This window comes from Lactuca serriola, chromosome 1 (genome assembly GCF_051521515.1).
Source record: "Lactuca serriola cultivar US96UC23 chromosome 1, Lser_US96UC23_V15, whole genome shotgun sequence".
Classification (NCBI taxonomy): domain Eukaryota; kingdom Viridiplantae; phylum Streptophyta; class Magnoliopsida; order Asterales; family Asteraceae; genus Lactuca; species Lactuca serriola.
This window is the reverse complement of record NC_136408.1, coordinates 22,678,627-22,699,860: the sequence shown is the minus strand read 5'-3', so window position 1 is coordinate 22,699,860 and position 21,234 is coordinate 22,678,627. Positions and strand designations below refer to the sequence as shown.

General features: G+C 34.1%; 3 protein-coding genes across 13 annotated transcripts; 2 read left to right on the top strand and 1 right to left on the bottom strand.

The window, feature by feature from the left end:
* Positions 1-2,084: 2,084 nt before the first annotated feature.
* LOC145072067 (flavodoxin family protein / radical SAM domain-containing protein) lies at positions 2,085-5,865 on the top strand. Of its 2 annotated transcripts, XR_013690936.1 has the most exons (9): positions 2,085-3,054; positions 3,331-3,446; positions 3,561-3,736; positions 3,824-4,101; positions 4,454-4,611; positions 4,730-4,940; positions 5,047-5,202; positions 5,490-5,603; positions 5,679-5,865. XR_013690936.1 is itself a non-coding variant. In XM_079018470.1 (8 exons), exons 1-7 carry the CDS (start codon positions 2,155-2,157, stop codon positions 5,185-5,187), a joined length of 1,980 nt encoding a protein of 659 aa, XP_078874596.1. In that variant the 5' UTR covers positions 2,085-2,154; the 3' UTR covers positions 5,188-5,202; positions 5,490-5,676. The 2 variants fall into 2 exon arrangements, 1 of the variants encoding a protein (XP_078874596.1); XM_079018470.1 differs by lacking the exon at positions 5,679-5,865 and having other exon boundaries at positions 5,490-5,676.
* Positions 5,866-8,993: 3,128 nt separating this feature from the next.
* On the top strand, positions 8,994-11,907 carry LOC145071103 (Erythronate-4-phosphate dehydrogenase family protein). 4 transcript variants are annotated; one of them, XM_079018163.1, is made up of 4 exons: positions 8,995-9,367; positions 9,513-9,588; positions 10,540-11,264; positions 11,459-11,907. In XM_079018163.1, exons 3-4 carry the CDS (start codon positions 10,575-10,577, stop codon positions 11,699-11,701), a joined length of 933 nt encoding a protein of 310 aa, XP_078874289.1. In that variant the 5' UTR covers positions 8,995-9,367; positions 9,513-9,588; positions 10,540-10,574; the 3' UTR covers positions 11,702-11,907. The 4 variants fall into 4 exon arrangements, with proteins under 4 accessions (XP_078874339.1, XP_078874289.1, XP_078874234.1 ...); XM_079018108.1 differs by having other exon boundaries at positions 9,454-9,588; XM_079018213.1 differs by lacking the exon at positions 9,513-9,588 and having other exon boundaries at positions 8,994-9,367.
* A 221-nt stretch (positions 11,908-12,128) lies between these two features.
* LOC145071373 (Sec14p-like phosphatidylinositol transfer family protein) lies at positions 12,129-15,568 on the bottom strand. Of its 7 annotated transcripts, none has more exons than XM_079018345.1 (8): positions 15,393-15,568; positions 15,067-15,166; positions 14,482-14,544; positions 14,220-14,315; positions 13,770-13,946; positions 13,204-13,302; positions 12,680-12,925; positions 12,129-12,593 (listed from the first exon to the last, which is right to left on the bottom strand). In XM_079018345.1, the coding sequence occupies exons 4-8, from the start codon at positions 14,295-14,297 to the stop codon at positions 12,306-12,308; spliced, it is 888 nt and encodes a 295-aa protein (XP_078874471.1). In that variant the 5' UTR covers positions 14,298-14,315; positions 14,482-14,544; positions 15,067-15,166; positions 15,393-15,568; the 3' UTR covers positions 12,129-12,305. The 7 variants fall into 7 exon arrangements, with proteins under 7 accessions (XP_078874471.1, XP_078874514.1, XP_078874422.1 ...); XM_079018388.1 differs by having other exon boundaries at positions 15,411-15,566; XM_079018296.1 differs by lacking the exon at positions 14,482-14,544.
* Between the last annotated feature and the right edge of the window lie 5,666 nt (positions 15,569-21,234).

Here is a 21,234-nt window from a genome sequence, read left to right as displayed (position 1 = left end):
CTGGCGATACGGGTAATGCGTCTAACAGGAATGAACCTATACTATTATTATTTATTAATTCATATGGAAATCTTGTGAAAGATAAATCATTTACTAATTCCAAATATACGTTCATGCTATTAAATAAGGATCATGCATGCATGACAGTTGGGCGACAAGATCATTTAGGCATATAGCTTTTCTAAAATCTAACAACCAAGCCAACATGTCAATTCTAGACACTTCTCCCGTAAGTAGACCAACCAGTATATTCAATAGGAAATAATGTTTAATCTAGTACTTACAGGTTCCTAATAATAACTATAAATCTAACTATATGCTACCCTAAAAGACTAGTAAGCGTAGCTGCACTTATAGAGGTTTCTAGCGAAGAGCCTGAAAAGTCACGGGCAGGGCCTCGATACTGAGCACTTATTTCTGCATGGTTATCTACTACCCCAGCGCCTTGCTAAAAAATAAATTCTTCAAAACCTTGAAAACCCAAGAAAACTGGATCTTTGAGAGAGAGGAGGTGAGAAAGTTTGGTGTAAGAAATGAAGGCCCGAAGGCTGAGTTTTATAGGCAATTTCGTGATGCACGTCGTGCCCTTGGTCGGCAACATTGGCTGGACCATCTAAAAAATTGCCATGTGTCAGCACCATGTGGTGTCACGTCACCCTTTTCGGTCGCCTTCTAGAATGTGGCACGTGTCAACATGTGGCGCTACCACATGTCTGATTCTTATGGCGCCACATCGGCCGGTCGGTGGAGGAGTCTGCTCTCTTGCTGCTACGTGGCGCACTTCGGTGTCGCCACGTCACCCTCAACGGGTATTTTCGTGAATCTTCAGACAACCGCAACATTCGCATACGCGCTCCGTTTTAAACGTTATTTATATCCCCGAAATCATCTCGACGAGATATACGACTTTCCTTTAGGTCTCAATAGTTAATTCTTACTCTAACTAAAATTCATATTTAGACCGGTTTAGTCTATTAGATTGCTTGCGAAATTCATAACTTCTTCATACGAACTTCGTTCTCAATGTTCCTTATATTGATGGATTGGTATTTGTGAAATCTTCGATTATTGTTTATATTGTTTTGGCTAAAAAGAAACCGATCTAGAACTTACTATATGGGGCACAATTAGCTATGTCAGGCTGAACACGAAACTTGGAAAAACCACTTCCTTATACGAAGCCAAATTTAAGCGTTCTATATATTAACGGAAACCGCATTGATGTTTTCTACGTTTTTATAATGATTACTTTGGCTAAAAAGTAATATATTTTAATTTTAATTTTTATAAGCAACGGTTTATATCGAATTCTATTGAAATGTGAAAATGGGGTGTTATACAACAACTTAGTTGGTTTTCGTCTTGCTTAAGAAGGTTAATCGTGCAAATTTATCTCATTTGCTTTATAGCTAAATATTTGGAGATACCTGTTGATTTGATCAATCTTCTTGAGGTCCTTGGTCACATAGTTAAGTAGAGGATGACAAATCTTGAAAGGATTCAAGGTAGTCTCAAAGGTTCAGGGTTTTAAAGGTTCAAGGTTGAATGTTCAAGTTTTAACCTTTTTTATTTGTTTTATATGTTTGGATGTAGGTTTTTTTTGCCAAAGGTTAAACCTTTATGTGTTTTGTAAGATCATCTAATGTTATTATAAACATTTTTGTGTAGCCATCATCGTGATTATCTTGACATAAACAAACAAAAGAGTTTTTTGAAAAACTTTCGACGACTAGATGAGGATGTCATCTCAAATTAGTTTTCTAATCACAAGGAGAATAGAGTAAGATTGAAGACAATGGGATTGAAATAGAACAAGAGGAGAGGCGAGTGTAATAAATTAGGGGAAAGGAGAAGGAAAGAGATAGAGTGATGATATGTAGAATGACTAAAATACCCCCACATGAGGGCATGAGGGTGAGTTAACAAATGATAGAAAAATAGGGGTTGTCTTCAAGGACTAAAACCAAAAAACAAAACAAAAAATGCTCTTTTAAAACTATTTAAACCAAAACCACAAAAAACAGAAAATCACAGGGACCAAATTTGAAGTTTTCTCTATTCTAAAATTAGATTTTCTTCTTTACGGGTTTGAATGCTATAACACTTGAACGAACTGTACTTTCAGAATCCAAACCACGCGCCACCCCCAGAACAATGTCCTCCACTGCCGCCACTGCCAGTATATCCACAACGTCTCTCACAACACATCTCACTATTCTCGCTTTCCTTTCCGCCACCACCGTCTACTGCTTCTATAAATCCAGCCGCCTCCGCCACCTTAAACTATCCTCCCCCTCCACAAACCCTAATCTCTCTTCTGCTACTCGAAAAGGAAAACTATTCTTTATCTCTCAAACAGGCACCTCTAGGACTCTAGCTCAACGTCTCTTCAACCTATTGACCTCAAATAACCTCCCATTTGAACTTGTTGACCCAAACGTCTATGAGCCCGAAGACCTCCATCAAGAAAACCTAGTTTTGATCATTGCATCGACATGGGAAGACGGAAATCCTCCATCCAACGGCGTTTTCTTGTCGAATTGGTTGTCAGAGAGCGCTGAGGACTTCAGAGTGGGGTCACTGTTGCTTAGCAAGTGCAAATTTGCTGTATTTGGGGTTGGCAGCCGAGCTTATGGAGATAATTTTAATGCAGTCGGAAGAGGGTTATCAACGAAAATGCGATCTCTTGGAGCATCGGAGATTTTGCCTCTTTGTGAAGGGGATGTTGATGAGGGTGAATTAGATAAGGCCTTTGGTATTTGGAGTAAAGAAGTGATTAAAGTTTTAAAAGCAGGTGAATTGAGGGGAAATGGGAATGATTTAATTGAGGAAAATGGTTATGAGATGATCGATGGATCAGATTACGAAGATGATGATGATGATTACGAGGATGAAGATGAAGAAAATGGGATGGAATCTGATATTGTTGATTTAGAAGATATTGCAGGCAAAGCACCTTCAAAGAAAGATATGGGAGCAATCACAAGTAATGGAAAAAAGAATGGGCAGAAAGAAATGGTAACTCCAGTGATCAGGGCTAGCTTGAAAAAGCAGGTATATCCCCAATTGATCTTGCTTTTAATCCAGGGTAAAGATGATCTTGCTTTCTAGATCTTTTCACTCTAGAATTTCCTAAATGATCACATCTGGCAACTTTTATAGGCCATGTTGTTGTTATATACTTATATTCAACATAAACTTAGTTCTAAGATGAGTAAGATCGAGTAGCAAGTATGATCTTATCTGAAATTTGCAAAATACACTCTTCAGATTTTAAGAACCAATGGTGGTTTTAAAGCTAAATAGTTCTCTCTATTTTATGAATTGCAGGGTTATAAGATTATTGGTTCACATAGTGGTGTTAAAATATGTCGGTGGACTAAATCTCAACTCAGAGGACGTGGAGGTTGTTATAAGCACTCCTTTTATGGAATCGAGAGTCACAGGTGAGTATTTTGTGGTTATAGAATGGACATATTATAAAGATGAGTGTTTTTCTCTACTCTTTAGTCTTCATTATTGTAACAAACATTTAAAACTGTCACTTTTTATGGAAACAGGTGCATGGAAGCAACACCAAGTTTGGCATGTGCAAATAAATGTGTCTTCTGTTGGAGACATCACACTAACCCTGTTGGAAAAAGCTGGCAGTGGAAGATGGATGACCCTTTGATGATTGTGAATTCTGCCTTAGAAGAACATAAGAAAATGATAAAACAAATGAAAGGAGTTCCAGGTGGGTTTTATCATCTTTTCTCTAATCATCTTCTTTCTAAATCTCACCATACAAATAAATGAGAAAGTTTATTGTTATTTCTTGTAGGTGTTACAGCAGAGCGCCTATCAGAGGGTTTGTTACCTAGGCATTGTGCCTTGTCACTTGTTGGGGAGCCTATTATGTATCCTGAGATCAATTCACTTGTGGATGAACTCCACAAAAGGCGAATTTCCACTTTTTTAGTGACAAATGCACAGTTTCCAGAAAAGATTGTGTCACTAAAACCCATCACACAGTTGTATGTTAGTGTAGATGCTGCAACAAAGGACAGCATGAAGGCAATCGATAGGCCACTTTTTGGGGACTTCTGGGAGCGCTTTGGTGTATGTACCTTCCCTCACTATAAAATCTTTTAATTTGATCTTTGAGTAAATTACAGTTTTCGTCCCTGTGTTATTTCACTTTTTTCTGGATGTGGACAGAAGTATGAATTTTTGCTCTTTTTTACTCCCTAAATCACTGTTCTTTTACCCTTTTCACCAACAACAAATCCCAAATCATATCTGATGAAAGGTTCATACCCAGAAGCTAAAATCCAAAAAAGCTGAAACTTTTGGCCTTGTATAACATCCATTTAAATGAACTTTATCTGTGATTGTATATCAAAAAAGCAAAGAGTCAAACTTTATATTTATGCTGTCAGCATTGTCTTACATTATGAAATGTGAATTTCAGGATTCATTGAAAGCTTTGAAAGATAAGCAACAACGAACAGTGTATCGTTTGACACTTGTTAAAGGATGGAACACAGAGGATGTGGATGCCTATTCTTCCCTCTTTGGCATTGGAAACCCTGATTTTGTTGAAATCAAAGGTGTTACCTATTGTGGAACGTAAGTACATATCATGTTGTTTACTTTTTCCCTTTAAGAAAATGGCATATAATATTTACTATCATTTGGGTACTCTACTTGGAATTAAAATAATTATTATGATTTATATAACAAACAGGTCAGCCACATCAAAGTTGACTATGGAAAACGTGCCATGGCATGCTGATGTGAAAGCTTTTTCTGAAGCCTTGGCTGAAAAAAGCAACGGGGATTATGAGATTGCTTGTGAGCATGTGCACTCGTGTTGTGTTCTTTTAGCAAAAGTGGATAAGTTCAAGATTAATGGTCAATGGCATACATGGATAGACTATGACAAGTTTCATGACTTGGTGGGTAGTTTTGTCATTTCATTTAAAATTTAAAATCAGTTTGTGTGTGTTTCATGATGTACCTTATTAAATAAAGGTTTGTTTTTGTTGAAAAAATTAAAATTAGGTGGCATCGGGAGAACCTTTTGGCAGTAACGACTATATGGCCCCTACTCCATCTTGGACCGTTTATGGAGCCAATGAAGGCGGGTTTGACCCGGACCAGTCGCGATATAAGAAAGAGAGGAATCACAAATCCACCCGTTGACTTTTCTTTCACCAGGTTTGGTTTCACCATCATATCTTTTTTTTTTTACCTCACTAACCCATTTACATATTTGACCCACATTCATGTTAAAATTGATGAATATTGTGAAATTCTCTTTTTGGAATGTAAGGGTAAAATGGTCATTTAGTCAGGAAAAAAACAATACCTTATGTATAAAACACTTTGACTTTACCCATACAGAACTTAATGGGAAAAAAAGAAACACACCTTAAGCAGGATATCGTTTAAGTCCAATAAGTTCAAAAAAAAAAGTCTCTGAATTTGCTTACAATTTTGACTAGGATTCTACATTGTTGCTGCAATATTGTGGTTTTGAAAGCAAGTCAACCACAGCAACTAAAGAGCATTCATCCTCATTCTTGTGTGGTGAAATTTTGGTCAAAGGATTTTTGAAGGTAGAGTTTTGATAGAGCTTTTGGATTTATTGAAAAGCTTTAGTTCCGATATTTAATGTGTGGATAATTCTATAGGTGGTTTTGTTTGAAGGAGGTGTTTTTTAGGGAAAAACTATAATAGTAATAGGTATGTGAACTTTTAATAAAATGATATTGTCGATTTACATTTGAGAGAAGAGCAACTGTTGAGTATTTGTAATAGAAATGGACCTTTTTATGAGGAAAGAAGTAGCTATCATTCCTTTTGATGCTTGTTTGATCATTGTGTTATGTTGTTTTTTTAATGGGATCGGGAATGAATAGAATGGGATATTCAATTGGAATGAAATGAGAATATTTGTTGGATGGAATGGTGAATAGTTTCTTATATGCTTTTTGATATCTAAAATCTTTGTTATCGTGTATTTTTTTGTAATTTTTTTTTCTGGAATAAATTAAATAGTGTTGTTTTACTTGGAGTAAGGGTGTATAAAAAACAGAACCGTTTTGAGAAACACACTCTGGTTTTAATATTTTAAAAAACCAGATAGCCAACAGAAATCCCAAAATGCGTTTTTTTTTTATCGAAGAAGAGTTTGTTAATGTTGTTTTATAGAATAATGATAGATTGTGTGCTTTACAATTTTAAGTTAATGATTGCTAATTTACTTTTCTTAATAGTTTTTAGATTATTTTTGCCTTTTTTAAACTTATATGAAAATGATAAATGTTTGAACCTAGAAGCGAAAACCAAAAGTATCAAAGGGCTAAATGGTTGATTATTATTTATCTTCTATCTTCTATTTTCCAAAAGATGATCTGTTTATAAAGTAGAAAGGATAAATGCATTATACATGCATAACATGAGATCCAAAATAAAAGCATTGTCGGTGGGTTTTGCTTGTTACCGAATACATGCAAACCATGAGATCCAAAATATTTCAATAGTTAATTTAACGTGTCATTTTTTTTATTAATTTTGTTTGTTGGGCATTTATAATAGAAGCTATTTTGGGATTGCAATAGCTTTTCCATCTTAAAAAACTCTTAAAATTGAAAAAAAAAAATTGGATGAGTTTTTAAAAGCCTAAACTTTTTCAAAGAGCTTTGTTAATTAAATTAATTAATAAACTGTTACATAGAGCATTTGCAATGTTTTGGTGAATCTCATAGACTTCCAACTAATGATAAATATACAAGTTCTATAAGGGGATTACCAAAAAAAAAAAAAAGCAAAGTGAAAAAGCTCTTTTATTATAGAGATAAAATAAGTTTTTTTTTCATTTTAAGGTTTTCTATGAAAAATCTCCATCAAAAATGATATTGTGGATGCTTGAGTTTATATTATGTATAACTTTGTATCTATATAGATAAAAAATGCAACGACTATATTAAATATATAAATAAAATTATAAGAAAACTAGATCCTCATCACTTTGGTGTAAAGTCATTCGTGGGATTCATAAGCTTGACGGGAAGCCCCGTCATCAGATCTCTAGTGGTACCGTTATTGGAGTCTGGAACAATATTTTCAAAGCGAAAAATGACATCAGAAAATTTAATCTCAATTTCTATGACCTTTTTAAAGTGCAGAATGAGATTATTTTGCCTTACATGCAAAAATGGAGTTGTCTTTTGAACCCAGACGGTATATATTCTGTGGAGGCTGTGAGATTAATTGCTGATCAAAACCCGGCTGCTGAGCCGAACCCGGTGGTTGTGTGGTGCAAAGAAATTCCTATAAAAGTGTTGGGGTTTGTCTGGAAGGCGGAAAAAGGGAGAATTCCAACTCCGGAGGCTCTATCAGTTAGGGGCGTTCCTGTTGATTATATTATGTGTGGTTTATGTAGGGAGGTGGAGAACGCGAACCATATTATGATTTCTTGCCCTTTCGCAACAAAGATGCGGAACTAGATTGAACCTGGTGCAGGATTCCTTTCCAATTTTTTGCGAACACTTGTGTTTTATTAGATTTCATTAACCACTGGGGGGGAGATGTCCCAAAAAGAGACGCATTCTCACCATGATCGTGTATGGTCTTATTTGGAGTTTGTGGAAAGCTAGGAATGCTAGATTATTCAAAAAGCATATTGTTTCTGCCTCTTCGGTTATGGATGATATTATTTCCTCGGTCTTCCTTTGGGCGAAGCATAGGGGTAAAATGGGGATATGTAATTGGATTAATTGGTTATCTTTTCATTTCTCTTGTTTGTAATTTGTTTTGCTTGTTCCTGTTTTGCTCCGCCTTGCGTCTTGCTAGGTGTGAGTGTTCTTTTCTAATGCATTGACTGTTTCAAAAAAAAAATATAGCATATAGAAAATGATATGAAAACTCATTTATTTTTATAGTTAAACAACACTTGATCATAGAGTTGCGATGCTTCATTTCCCTACACTTCTCGTTCCGTTGTCCTTTTTTTATTATTGTATTTGTCATTTTATTATTTTATCATTTTTTTTAATCATTTGTAATGCACCTCTTGACTCTTGTTATATCTATATATTTCTTCTTTATGTGTAATTTGACGATTATTGGAATTTTTTGGGTTGATCATGTAACTTTAGCTTAGAGAATCTCAAATGAATTTTTTTAGGATTGATTATTATTTATTTGACCATTTAATATCATTAATATTATTGAAATGGGTAGTTTTTTTCACCAATTATTTAATATATCCTGATTTTTTAAATTATTTTTAGGTTTCTATTCTACCCCTTTCACATTCAATGATATGTTGTTTCATCCTTTACATTATATTTAAATTTAAATATTTGTTATTTTTTTACTAATTAATTTATTTTATTAAATATTTAATAATATTTTATTTATAACATATTTAATAATATTTTATTTATAAAATATTTAATAATATTTTATTTATAAAATATTAAATATTAATGTCGAATAATATTTTTTATTAAACAATTCATATTAGAATGTGATATATATCTAAAAAGGGCAATAAAAAAATTATAGAATATTTTAGATGAATAATGATACATACGATAAATAAAAACTATTGAAAAACTTAGACATTGAAAAGATATTTATAGTTACAATTAATGGAAAATAATATAATAATGATTTTAAATCATATTATAAATTATAAACCAGCCATTATATAGATACCACCGATCCCATGAATATATAATTCTTAGGTATATACAGCTCACAAATTCTAACTACAAAATCAACTTCATTTTCCTTTTCTCTTTTTATAAATACCAATTAAAGAAAAGCCTCTTTAAAAAAATTATTACTGCATTAAATAAATCGAAATTATTAAATATATAGTCAAATTTAATGAGACAAAAGAGTAGGATGTCGATTACCAACTCGTTTCTTGATTTTCTAGTTTATCCTATTTGGTCATATTAATGACAAACGTTTTTTATCTAAGATACCGACCAATACCATCTTTTCTGACCTCGTTACTTCAATTTTTCCAAACTCCCATCTTCTTCCGGATAAGGAAGGGAAACTTCCAACTTCCTCAAACCCGTCACCATCGATCGACGTGTATGCATATGCATATCAGCATATGCGTATTAAAGACTTGTCACAAGATATTTCGCTATTTGGGTCTTGAAGATATCAAATCAATCTTTCCAGTCGTTCTGTTTTCTTTGATTTCCACCGAAAAAAAGTTTGAATCTTTTTAGGGTTTCAAAGAGGAGATCTAGACCGATTTTGTGGGGTGTTTGAAAGCGATTAAGGAAATCACTTGAGGCTTCAATTCGATTTGGATATTACGAAAGTGGGTGTGAGAGAGACTTTGTGGAGGGTAAGTTAGTTTATTGATAATTTGTTTGTGGCTTTGTCTTGATTTCTTACAGTTTTTTTGGATCTTTGTGACACTTACAATATTAGCGATTGCCGGCCATCAATTGAGCATCGTGTGGTCTCAATTTTATATCTCTTAAACACAGGAACACATCTAAACACACTGAAGGTGTTTGGATTATCAATCAATCACATATGTTGGTTTTGGATTCTTGATTTCTGGTGTGTTTTCTTCTCTTTATCCCTAATTCATTAGTGGTTATCCTCTTTTATTTCTCTGTGTGGTAGTGTATCCTTTCATTCTTCATATGTAAAAAGGTTGATTGGAGATAAGAATCTGAGCTTTGCATATGAATTCTCTGATGGGTATTTCAAGATTTTTGGAATCGAGTCAATTGCAAGTCGGAAACATAGATTTCTTAAGTGGGTAGCTGGGTAGCTTCTGATTTATTAGGGTTATTAGTTTCTCTCACTCCACTTTAATTTTGTGCAATCTTTACTTCAATAAAGTGTTCCCTTTTCTAAAATCATGTTACTTTCATGTGCTTGAATTCCATGTTTGGATCCGTTTTTAAAGCCTAAAGGGAATATTTATGCTTATGTTTTTATAATCATTTGTGGTCAAAATGATTAAATTCGGAGGAGTTGTGTACTTGTGTACTAAAAATGATTATTGAGAAAAACATAAAATTACTAAAGATCCCTTGTTTTAACTTTTAATCAAGTGATGATTTTTAAGTCCCAATGGTGACTTTGAAAGTTAATATGCACATCCAAACACCCTCTCAATTATCTAAATTTCTGCTTTTTAATTCTTTTTAAGGTTAGATGCAAGAAATAGTAACTTACTTCTATCGATTTGTTTATTATAGCATCATACTTTCATTTCTTCCCATTACAATATTGATAAATCAACCCATTATAGCAATGTCAACAAAGCAATTTTGAATGCTATAATTGTGTAAGATTTTACAAAGCATAATGTCCTTATAGAATCCAATTCGAAAGTACAATGCTATAATTGGGTAGATTTTTCAAAGTACAATGCCTTAACAAGAAAAAAAAAAGTCAAACTACGATACTGTAATAGAAATAAATAAAATAAAAGGAGGATACCATACCATAATTGGAAACTCAAATCATTGAACTTCAAATGTTTGGTTTTCACAACAGGATTGATTCTTCATACCTTACTTCCATGAGATTAAATGGAAAACTCAAATGGAACAACAACGAAGAACAATCTTCAAATCATCAAGCATCCTACATACCAACCATACACTAAACCACTATTAGCTTGGTTTGATATCCGCGTATTCTATGTCCGAATTAGTAATTTCATGGTGGATGGATACACCCCCGAATACCTAACTCTTACCCATATACCATTAGACCCCGATACTATACTTGAAGTCAATAACAAAAGATGCACCCTTGATTCAACCGGAAGTGCATGTCGTTTAAGAAGAAACCGAGTGGATAAAAAGTTTGAAGAGGCCACTTTTGTGAGCACGGATAGTATTCGGTTGACTGGAAGTGTTAAATTTGAGGTTTTTGATGGGGATGATCTTATTCTTTCTGGGGTTTTGGAGATGTGTAAAAATGAGAATGGTAAATTGAAGAATAATGATGTTGAAAGATGGAGTATGAAATGTGAATCCATGGTTAGTGGTGGTAGTCGGGTTTTGAAAGGGAAACAAATTGCGGGTTCGGATTCTATGCCACCCATGATTGAAGTTTATGTTGCGGGATCTTTTGTTGGTCAACCGGTTATTTTGACCAAGACTTTGCAGATTAGTGTTAGAAGGAAGCAAGGTAGAAAAGGAGCCTTGGATCCGATTCCGGAGGGTGAGGCAACGGAATCAAGGAAGGATGTTCCGGATAGACTTAGTCTTCAGGTACTCATAATTTTTTCTTTTTAATTCCGTGTTGTTTGGATAAATGATGTTTTGAAAAAAATGGTTGATGGATTCCGACGGAATTGGAATTCGAGATTCCAATCTTTTAAATCTCTATTAAGTCAAAAAGAAACATCCATACGTTAACCTCTTAAATCCGTATTGTGCTAACGACAATCTCTCGGGCAATGTAGGAATCGGAATATGGACCTTACAAGAGTGAAAATGAGTACGAATATGAAAACGAAAACAGCCTTCATTGGAACCAAACAGAGTATATGGAAGGTGAAGATGGAGAACTCACGTGGTTCAATGCCGGTGTGAGGGTTGGAGTTGGCTTAGGCCTCGGCATTTGCCTCGGGGTTGGAATCGGAGTTGGGCTTCTAGTTCGTACGTATCAATCTACCACCCGAAACTTCAGAAGGCGGCTTTTGTAGATCCTTCTTATCAAAGTTTTTCTTTTTCTTCTTTTTCACCGTTTGATGATACAATATATAGAGTGTGATAGCCGATTGGAATGAGTAAAACTATGTAGACTGCAAACATTCAATTAGTTGTTTTTTGCTTCTTGTTGTAATTGGTTTGTGTAAATAGATTTTGTTTCGCCTATAAAAGATTATAAAGATTAAACGGTTTTGTGTTATATATAGATTCTTTCAATCCATTAAATATTAATCTAGGACGTTATTATCATGCTACCAACCTAACATAAGTTATTGCATATGTGATCTACATCTTGTTTGGCTGACAGGCCAATGTGGAATGTATTCTTTGTAAGCATTGGGCTTTTATGCTAGCAACCAAACATAACAGGCCAATGTGTATCTGATTTAAATCTTATATGATGTCATTGGGACTTGATAGTGTGCCAAAAATTAAGCCTTCTTTCATAAACTCGGTTCCACAATGAAGTATAACCATCAAATGTCATACACAAATATAAAAATCAAGGGGTTAATAATAGTGATCTCGGGTACGCACACGACTACAATTATAATAAGGCAGTTGGCATCCGGGCTGACTGGTTTAGCCCGAATGCTGCTAAGCCAAAGCGGGCTCTGGAGCAACCGTGGCTCCAACAGCATGGCTTGAAGACATAGAACCGGTCTTTTCATCAAAACCCCAAAATTTAGCAGCTTTGACATCATCTTGAGCCATTAACCTTGAAAAATCTTCATGGTCATACTTCATGGTTGCCTTTCCACCAAACTCAGTCGGGAGGTTATCCATATCAAAATACGATCTCATCAGCTCCACACTCTCTTTGTTCTTTGGGTACACAAATTTCACCTTCTGGAATGTTTTCGGATCCATGAAATACTTAACAATCTGCACATTCATCACAAAACATAAACATTCAACAACCATGCAGTTACCAGTTACCAGAGGGGGAGAAAATGAAAATGTAGACGGACCTTCCAAAAAGCTTCAAAAATGCGGGGAGGGGTGTACAAAAAAGCGACGGCTAGCCTTTGAGGATAATGGTCTTGTAATATATTGATGGTGTCTCTAGCGGTTCTAACCGGAACATTGGTGGTAAATGACCACCCGGTAAAGTCAATCAACCATGCCATTTCTTCTTGACCTTCCGGAAGATTAAGCATCGCGTTTTCCATTAGGTATACAAGATGTTTGATCTGGTTCTCCATTGATTTTGTATTCTGCACAAAATGCATGTCAGTGTAAGTTTTAGGAGAAACAAAAGGATTAAAATGCAAGAAATAGCAACGTACTTTTACTTTCACTTCTCCTTGTTACAGCATTGTACTTTGAAAAATCATCTACCCAGATTATAGCAATGTCATTGTCATCCAAAAACATATGCCTATTTTCATTGCTATAATTGGGTAGAAATTTCAAAGGTCAATGTCTTGATAAGAAAAATAATCGAGTAGTTTTTAAAAAGTATGAAGTGGGAAACTGGGAATTGCTGAATCACCTGCAGTCCTGGTTTTAATATCAGAACAGTTCTTCCAACTCGGTCATGAAAATTTGCCCTGAATAATTTTCCTGTTTCGCCCTCCATTGCGACTTCATGCTACCAAGTCAAGAAAATGAATATGATTTAACACAAGCTTTATATGAGTGGTGATAATGTTATGGCTTCCTATATTATAAGAACAGCAAAATCTAGAAAAGCACTTTTGCTTTCCATTTTATCGATTTAGCCACTTTAACTATTTTTGGTAGTGATCAAACCATTATACTTTTCTTGATTGCTTAGAAAGACCATTTTTCTTGGTTGCGAAAATACAAAAAGGCACAACATACTTTTCACCATTTTATCAATTCAGCCACTGAACTATTGATATTTTATCGATTTAGCCACTAAACTATTATATAATCACAAATGGTTCACCTTAACTGTAAACAAATTATAATGGTTTAATCACTCTACATAAAATGGTTGAAGTGACTATATTGACAAAATGGTGACAGTAAGTTGTGTTTTGTATTTTGCTTTTATATGAATCTTTAAGACAAATGAATCATCGAATTACTAACCCAACGGATTTCTTCAGGTTTATAGGTTGATCTCCAGGCAAGTGTTTCTTCCAACATCTTTTTTGCTTTGTCTACATTCCAATTCCTAGCTTCCAAATATCTTCTCAAGCATGCATCAGTGCAATACAGTAAGTTTCTCCCTGAAAGTGGTCCAATAGCAGCTTTAAGCTCATTGACCTGCATTGACCAAACTCCCACATCAGCCATCACAAGGTTTTCATCCCTCGGAAGAAAAAAAATGTAAAGAAATTGCAAAAAGAAGAAATGGGAAATAAACTGTAGGCCCCATTTATTACACATGATACAACAAGACAACACAGAACATGACAGGTTGGACTGCATTTGACATGCATTGGTCTGGGACAGGGACAAATGTCAAGATGACAAAAGATGTAAATGCCCTCCCCATCTTCATTCTCATCATCAAAATCTTTTACAACTAATTGTTACCTTGGAGTCAGATTGTAGTTCAGGGTGCTCCTGCTCTAGCTGTTGGTGAGAAGATCCACGTCGACGAAAGATGGACATGGTGAAAAAATAGGGCAACTACAAATAAACAATAAAAAACTAAATTATGTTTATATAAAATGACTAAATAAAAATGCACTTGTTCATAGTCCCTATAGTCTATACTTCCAAATGGGTATGCAAATGCAGATGTATTAGTGCTCACATGTCTGTTTAAAAAAAGCTTATTAAATAGAGGAAGTACCTATAAACAAAGCTAGTTTGATGAAGTGAAATCCAGCTCATAAAGTGCAAAAGTGCATATAATCTTTGGTAAAGAGAAGAAGAATAAAATAAGCAAAACTAACAACACAGATATAGGTAAACAAATAAAGCTACTTTACTGAACCAAATCTGTTTAGTATCAAATCCATGTCTCGTCATATAGATACTAATGTACAGAAGCAAAGAAAATAATCCACAATAATGTTTATTGTTTCTGATATCCAAATTAAAGCGTAAAAGTTAAAGCGTTCCTTTGAGGAAGCCTCGACATGATAACTTATGAGAATGCATCCAGATCCAATATGGGATGTAGATAAGAACACGGAAGTGAAAATCTTGTTAATTGGTAGTTTCGTGTAAGAACATAGTTCCATGGTTTTGCATAAAGGTTTCATAAAACGGGTCTAAAATATATGATAAATTCTAATAACAAAGAGAATCTGGTATATGGGCACCTGATCTAGCTCAATTTCAGAACATGCATTAACAAAATTAACGTCATATGTATCAAATCAATCCGAATGATATGACATAATAAAACGAAAGCAAGAACTGACACACGAACCTTCTTCCTGGTCCTACGTGACTCCTTAAATCAAAAATGCCCTAATTTGTAATTTCCATGAGACAAACAATAATCAAGTAGATGCTGAACCGACTTTAACCTACAAAACCCCAAATTCAAACAATCTGAAAACAGACAGCTAAACATCACTGCGAAACAACAAATCAACGAATCTTAAACATTGTAGATAAAATCTCGATGTTCATACTTATATAACGTAGTTACAGACATGTAGACAAAAAATCAAAATCAAAATGTAAAATAGACTCGACAACATTTACAGCAAAATGTGTCGCAGAGAGGCAGGATTCTCGATTTGTACGCACCTTTGGTAGAACAAATACCTGGTAGACTAGAGAAAGGTGTTCATAATGATCAAAAGTAATCTTTTGCTGACGATTTAAGGGAATTACGAGATATTTGTGTTAATTGAGAACAGATGTGTAGGAATCGTGAATGAGAGAGAGTGTGTGCGTTTGAAATTTGTTAATTTGATGCGTGGGAATCATGGGATTTTCTTTATTGCAGTTTTAATGTTAAAAATAAATAAATAAATAAAACTCACATTCCTGAATCAAACAATAACATATTCCTGTTTTTTTGTAAATAAGTTTATGAATTCTTTTGAGGTAAGAATCTCTCAAATTGATGAAAATAATACATACATACATATGATATATATTATACGCCTGTCATTGGTTGCTTAGAAAGGTGAAATAACTTATAAGCATTTTGTGTTGTTAAGTTAGTAAATGGAGTAATGTCGATTGGTTCTCCACTATATTACAACTTGTGATGTATGCTTTGTGATTTACAAATTTAGCTCATGGGTAACCGATTGACTTTAATATATCTAATTTCGATCCATATTATAGTGTTGGCTAACTTTGATATTATTCTTTAAATTATCAATTTGAAATTACATATAAAGGTATATGCGATACCCATTACGAAAGCATTTGTGGTTGACGTGGCAACGGCAACTAACCACGAACACCATCGTGATGCTTAATGGTTGATAGTGGCCATGGTGTTTTGTTGTGTAGACCACCGAAGACAACAACCAATGAAATTCTTCATTTCTCTCTCTCTCTCTCTACCTCTCTCTACAATAAAATATATATTTGATGGGTATTACGGATGACATGATCGTAATATGTTATGAAAGAAGTAATAAAAAACTATAGTTGGCAGTAATATGAATATATGATCACCCAAAGTAATGTGGTTGAGTTAAGAACAAGGGTCAATGAAGTATCTCTATATTGCTACATTGCTACCTGATAACATGAGAATATTAAGTGATCGAATGTTATTAAATAAAATAAAAATACAAGATATTGACTAAAGTAACAATATGTTTATGGCAATTTTAAGAAAAATAATTACAAGTTCTTTATTTTATTATTTTTTTATTTTTCTGCAAAATAATCATTTTCTCTAAAACATGACATTTCAGAGTAGTCATTGTTAAATAATAAATGGCTATAAATGTCATAATAAAATTAATTGAACTACCAAACTTTGTCTATCATTTAATTTTCACCTACCGCTTTATTATCACATTAACACTCACCTAACTAGTTATGATTTCTACCTGCCACTTAAAATCATAAAATTTGTCACATACCTCTATATTCAAAATCTATCTAAATCAATTGAATTATCATAATTCACACCAAAAGTCATTAACTCTCTCTGCAAATGTCTTACGACCGGTCGAAATTCACTCCCAATGACAAACGGTTCTTCAAGCTCCATCAATGACCTAAGGTCTTGGAGCATCTCTAAATATAGTTTGTAGCATTCACAATAATGAGTGTTAAACGTATGATGGTGATTATTGTTGGTGATTTTAGTGTTATCAATATATTGTGGTCTAGTTAGTATTACTATCGAGACATATTGAATTCATTTTACTATCTGAGAATGGAGGTGTGGGTTGCACACTCGAGATGATAAATATGGACTCGGTAATATGGGGTCCGAGGGCAGCATACTAGAGGGGTCAAAGGGGAAACTTCCTTAGTATAAAACGGAAGATGGTTGTTTCATGTAAATGTTATTAGTTTTATAACCAAGAAATCATATTTCATCTCTCTACATGCAAACTATCTCGAATAACACACAACACATCAAGGTATTGTGTGTTTATGAGTTAGATTAATCATGCAATATGATTTGATCTTTTGGATTATCCTACAAGTCTTTGTTCGTCCAACCCTAAGAATAAGGGTCGAATTACAAATATCGGAAAGTGGTTTCTAAACACGATCCAAGGAGATTATTCATGTTATTGTTATTTTAAACCCTTAAATTCAAACAATTACATTGTTGGGTTTGGTGCAATAGTATGAGATAGCCACTATGAGTTTGTGGATACGGGATCATGTGGATATAAATAGGAATTTTGAGAAAAAAATGCAAAAAACGGAATTTGTATGAGAGAGTTATGATTTTAGCAAAATCATTTAATTTTATAAAAATATGGACGAAAAATAAAGTCAAAATTAGCCGACGGAGTCTAAACGAAAGTTGTAGATCTCGTCGATAGTTACGCGTGGATATAAAGAACGTCAAAAATGAAGTTCGTATGAATAATAAGTTATAAATTATAATAGCATATCTACGTATTAAAATAAAGTATAAATCATATATATATATATATATATATATATATATATATATATACATATACATATATATATATCATTAAAAAAGTATCGACGATGCGGTCATTATAAGACTAGTGTCGAGTACTTTCGACATTCGTTTAGTACAAATATCGTTAAATCTATTTAAAATAGTATTATAAATGGGTGTTTTGTCGTTAAAGTAATTATAAGGTCATTAAGTAACTATAGATGGTAATTTTTTAAAATTCAATTACTATAAATAAGAGCCTCTAGGCTCTCATATTTCTTGCACCATTCTATTGATAAAAGAGTGTTTCTCTTCTTATCTCCCGAGCATTTTCGGTCCCTCGTGATTCAACTTCTTTTTCTATAGTTTTAGTATAGTAAGGTGAGTGCGGAAGCGTTGCAAAAGTCTTTTTAGAAAGATTCAGCGACGAAGTTCTGCCCCTGCATAGTCTTACTCCTAGCTAAAACCCCCTTGTAAGTAAGTTATGTTTACCCTACTTTAAGTACAGGTTATGTTTAAATTTATTATTATTATTATTATTATTATTATTATTATGAACTTATAAACTATATATATATATATATATATATATATATATATATATATATATGTATATTATAAAATATAATATATAAAATGTTATTATAATATTTTTTAACTACTCGCGGTACTGGGAATCTGGTTTAAAGGGTCGCATAGGGCTGTTCGATTTTAGAAGTGTTATATGCCAAAAATGGTCCTACCCTCCGGTGTTTTATGTATGCCCCTGTCTGTACACAGTGATTGAAAAGTATTGTTTATACTTATAAAACAAAATTGCTCGTAATTAGTCGCGATAAATACTAGACTAAAATCTAGTGGTAATAATATTAGGTTTCGTCGAAGGAAATTATATTATTAAGAAACGAAGCGCTATCCAAGTTAGAATCATAAATTTAACAAGTGAGTGCATAGTTACTTTTATCGTACACATAGATATGACGTATTTAAAATAAATTGCGTGCTATGTGTGCATATTATCTGTGTTCTTGATATCTGTAACGACCAAAAAATCAAGGGTATAGTAAAAATTTCATTTTTAATATAGCTAAAACATTGATACCATTTATTTCAAACATTTCAAATCATCGTTAAGTAAATCATTTATCAGAGTTCATCCCAAAATCATTCATTGCGGAAATCATAGGTGTGTGCACTGCGATCAATTTGAGCCCTTCCTTTCCAAAACGATGATACCTGAAACCATAAACAAAACATGTAAGCACGAAGCTTAGTGAGTTTCCCAGAGCATACCACACACACAATCCACATATCAAATATCCAGTTAGATATAGAAGCTACATGTAACACATAAGCCATGCATACAAAAACCTGCAAGGATGTCGTGGGCTCCCCCCAGGATCTTACACCATTGTGCCATGGGCTACCCCACGCGATCTTAACCTAGGAATGTCATGGGTTACCCCACATGGTCTTACATCCAATTGCCATGGGCTCCCCCTGGGTACATAATCACATAACATATCATATATCACAGAAATATCTACACATAACACAAACATAAACCTATAAGGACATCGTAGGCTCCCCCAGGGTCTTACACCATTATGTCATGGGCCACCCCACATACTCTTAACCTAGGAATGTCATAGGCTACCATACATGGTCTTACATCCAATATCATGGGCTACCCCACATGGTCTTACATCCAATGCCATGGGCTCCTCCCGGGGTCTTCCATGCAATAACACACAATCACATAGCATATCAAATCACAAAAATGACTAACATATATACCATAGTCACATAATGGGCCGGCCTCGGTGCCTTAAACCCATGGGTATGGTGAGATGACTCACCTCGCACTGCTGAAGTCCCGTGGATAAACTCTAGTTGTTGGTTGACTGGTTCCCGAACTGTCAATCATCAATACTACACCCAATTAATAATTGGGTTCCAATACACGGCCATAATCTACACTTGGGGTAACTGGACCATTTTACCCTACCCTAGCTTGGTTCAAAACCAAGGCCCAACATATGGCCTAATTTTCCAAATCGGGCACAAACCTCTACATGGACTTATTTTAAGGTCCGACCAATTATTCTAGTCCCAACAATTGGCATTCTGATGGCCCAACGGCTAATAATCCTCAAGGCGCACTTATGGCCCAATTTTCCAAATTGGGCCCAAGCCTCTCCAATGGGTATTATCCTGAAGCCTAGTGATTTCCTTTAGTCCATAAATATGTGAGAAAATAACAAATTTAGCCAAATATACTAATTACTTTGTGGAAAATAGCCAAAAAATTGAAATTGCAAATTTGGCCCCCAAAATCGCAGATGGGAATGGTCCATCTGCGATTTTCACATCCCATCTGTGAATGTACAAGTGGCTAAAGCATGGACGTGCTTTAGCGACTTATACATTCGCAGGTGGGCTATTTTTTTAATTTTTTTGTATATATATAGGGTTTACCAGGCTAAAATCGCAGATGGACTGTGTCCATCTACGATTTCCTCTCTCTTTGATCTGCGATTTTATGTTTTTTTATTATTTTGACTATGAAATCAATGGGTTTGACTATGAAATAACCTTATTATATATAAATTTGTAGAAAATTATCACTTTACTTATTATTTCTTTAGGAAATTTCTTTAAAATCTCTCTAAAAAATGATTGAATATTTGGTTTGTCTTGTAACTGGTGGGAGATGACAAGTTGTTGAAACAAATATGAAATACGTATGTCCATAGGGAGGTATTTCTGAATTCGCTTTGATATTTTCTGAGTATATTGGTTAGTGATTTTGTATCTTTGGTGAGAAGCAAAATTGGTTTGTTAGACAAATATATAATTAGTCTTCGTTTTCATCATCCTGAATTGAATTATTATATAGCCATAGTTGAAGACATGGATGTTGGAATATTGATAAATGTAATCAAATGTAATGGAGGAAGGGCTATGAAAGTGTTTGATGAAGGAGATGAGGTTAATGAGGTTGGTCAGAGTGGAAATCAGTCGGTTGGTAATTTATGCAGCTATAAAGGGAGCAACGATCCGATAGGTACTTTCAATACTCCTAGTGTACCTCAATTTCACAGTGTTGTTGAAAATGTTAATGTTACTTATTCACCTATTCACTATGTGGATCCTGAGAATTACAAGTATGTTGGTGATGATGATGTTGGTACATATCTTAATGACATGGGTGGTCGTTGTGTTGATGTTACTGAACAAGAAGTTAAAGTTATAAATAGGCGTGTAGTAGATAAAAGTAAAAAGAAAAAAAGTATGTGTCAAAAAGATGAAAAAAGCATGTTTATGGGGATTATGTTGATGTTGCTGATGTAGCTTTAGATATAACCGACTTAGAAAGCAATTCAGATGGAGATGAGTTGGGTGATGAAGTTAAAGCTAAGTTTCATGATAACCTTTTTTACGGTATGCCCCTTTTACCAGCATGTCCAATTGATATTAATGAAGATATCCCAACACAGATGGTAGACATCAATCTTCAAAATA

Bases quoted from the DNA above. Each gene is read 5' to 3' on its own strand.
- LOC145072067 (XM_079018470.1), top strand. From the start codon at position 2,155: ATGTCCTCCACTGCCGCCACTGCCAGTATATCCACAACGTCTCTCACA. The intron at 3,055-3,330 runs GTATATCCCCAA...TATGAATTGCAG, and splicing joins GGGCTAGCTTGAAAAAGCAG to GGTTATAAGATTATTGGTTC. The intron at 4,612-4,729 runs GTAAGTACATAT...TATAACAAACAG, and splicing joins GGTGTTACCTATTGTGGAAC to GTCAGCCACATCAAAGTTGA.
- LOC145071103 (XM_079018213.1), top strand. From the start codon at position 10,575: ATGGAAAACTCAAATGGAACAACAACGAAGAACAATCTTCAAATCATC. The intron at 11,265-11,458 runs GTACTCATAATT...CGGGCAATGTAG, and splicing joins CGGATAGACTTAGTCTTCAG to GAATCGGAATATGGACCTTA.
- LOC145071373 (XM_079018345.1), bottom strand. From the start codon at position 14,297: ATGTCCATCTTTCGTCGACGTGGATCTTCTCACCAACAGCTAGAGCAG. The intron at 12,926-13,203 runs GTGATTCAGCAA...CATTTTGTGCAG, and splicing joins TATTAAAACCAGGACTGCAG to AATACAAAATCAATGGAGAA. The intron at 12,594-12,679 runs GTCCGTCTACAT...ATGAATGTGCAG, and splicing joins TTTTTGAAGCTTTTTGGAAG to ATTGTTAAGTATTTCATGGA.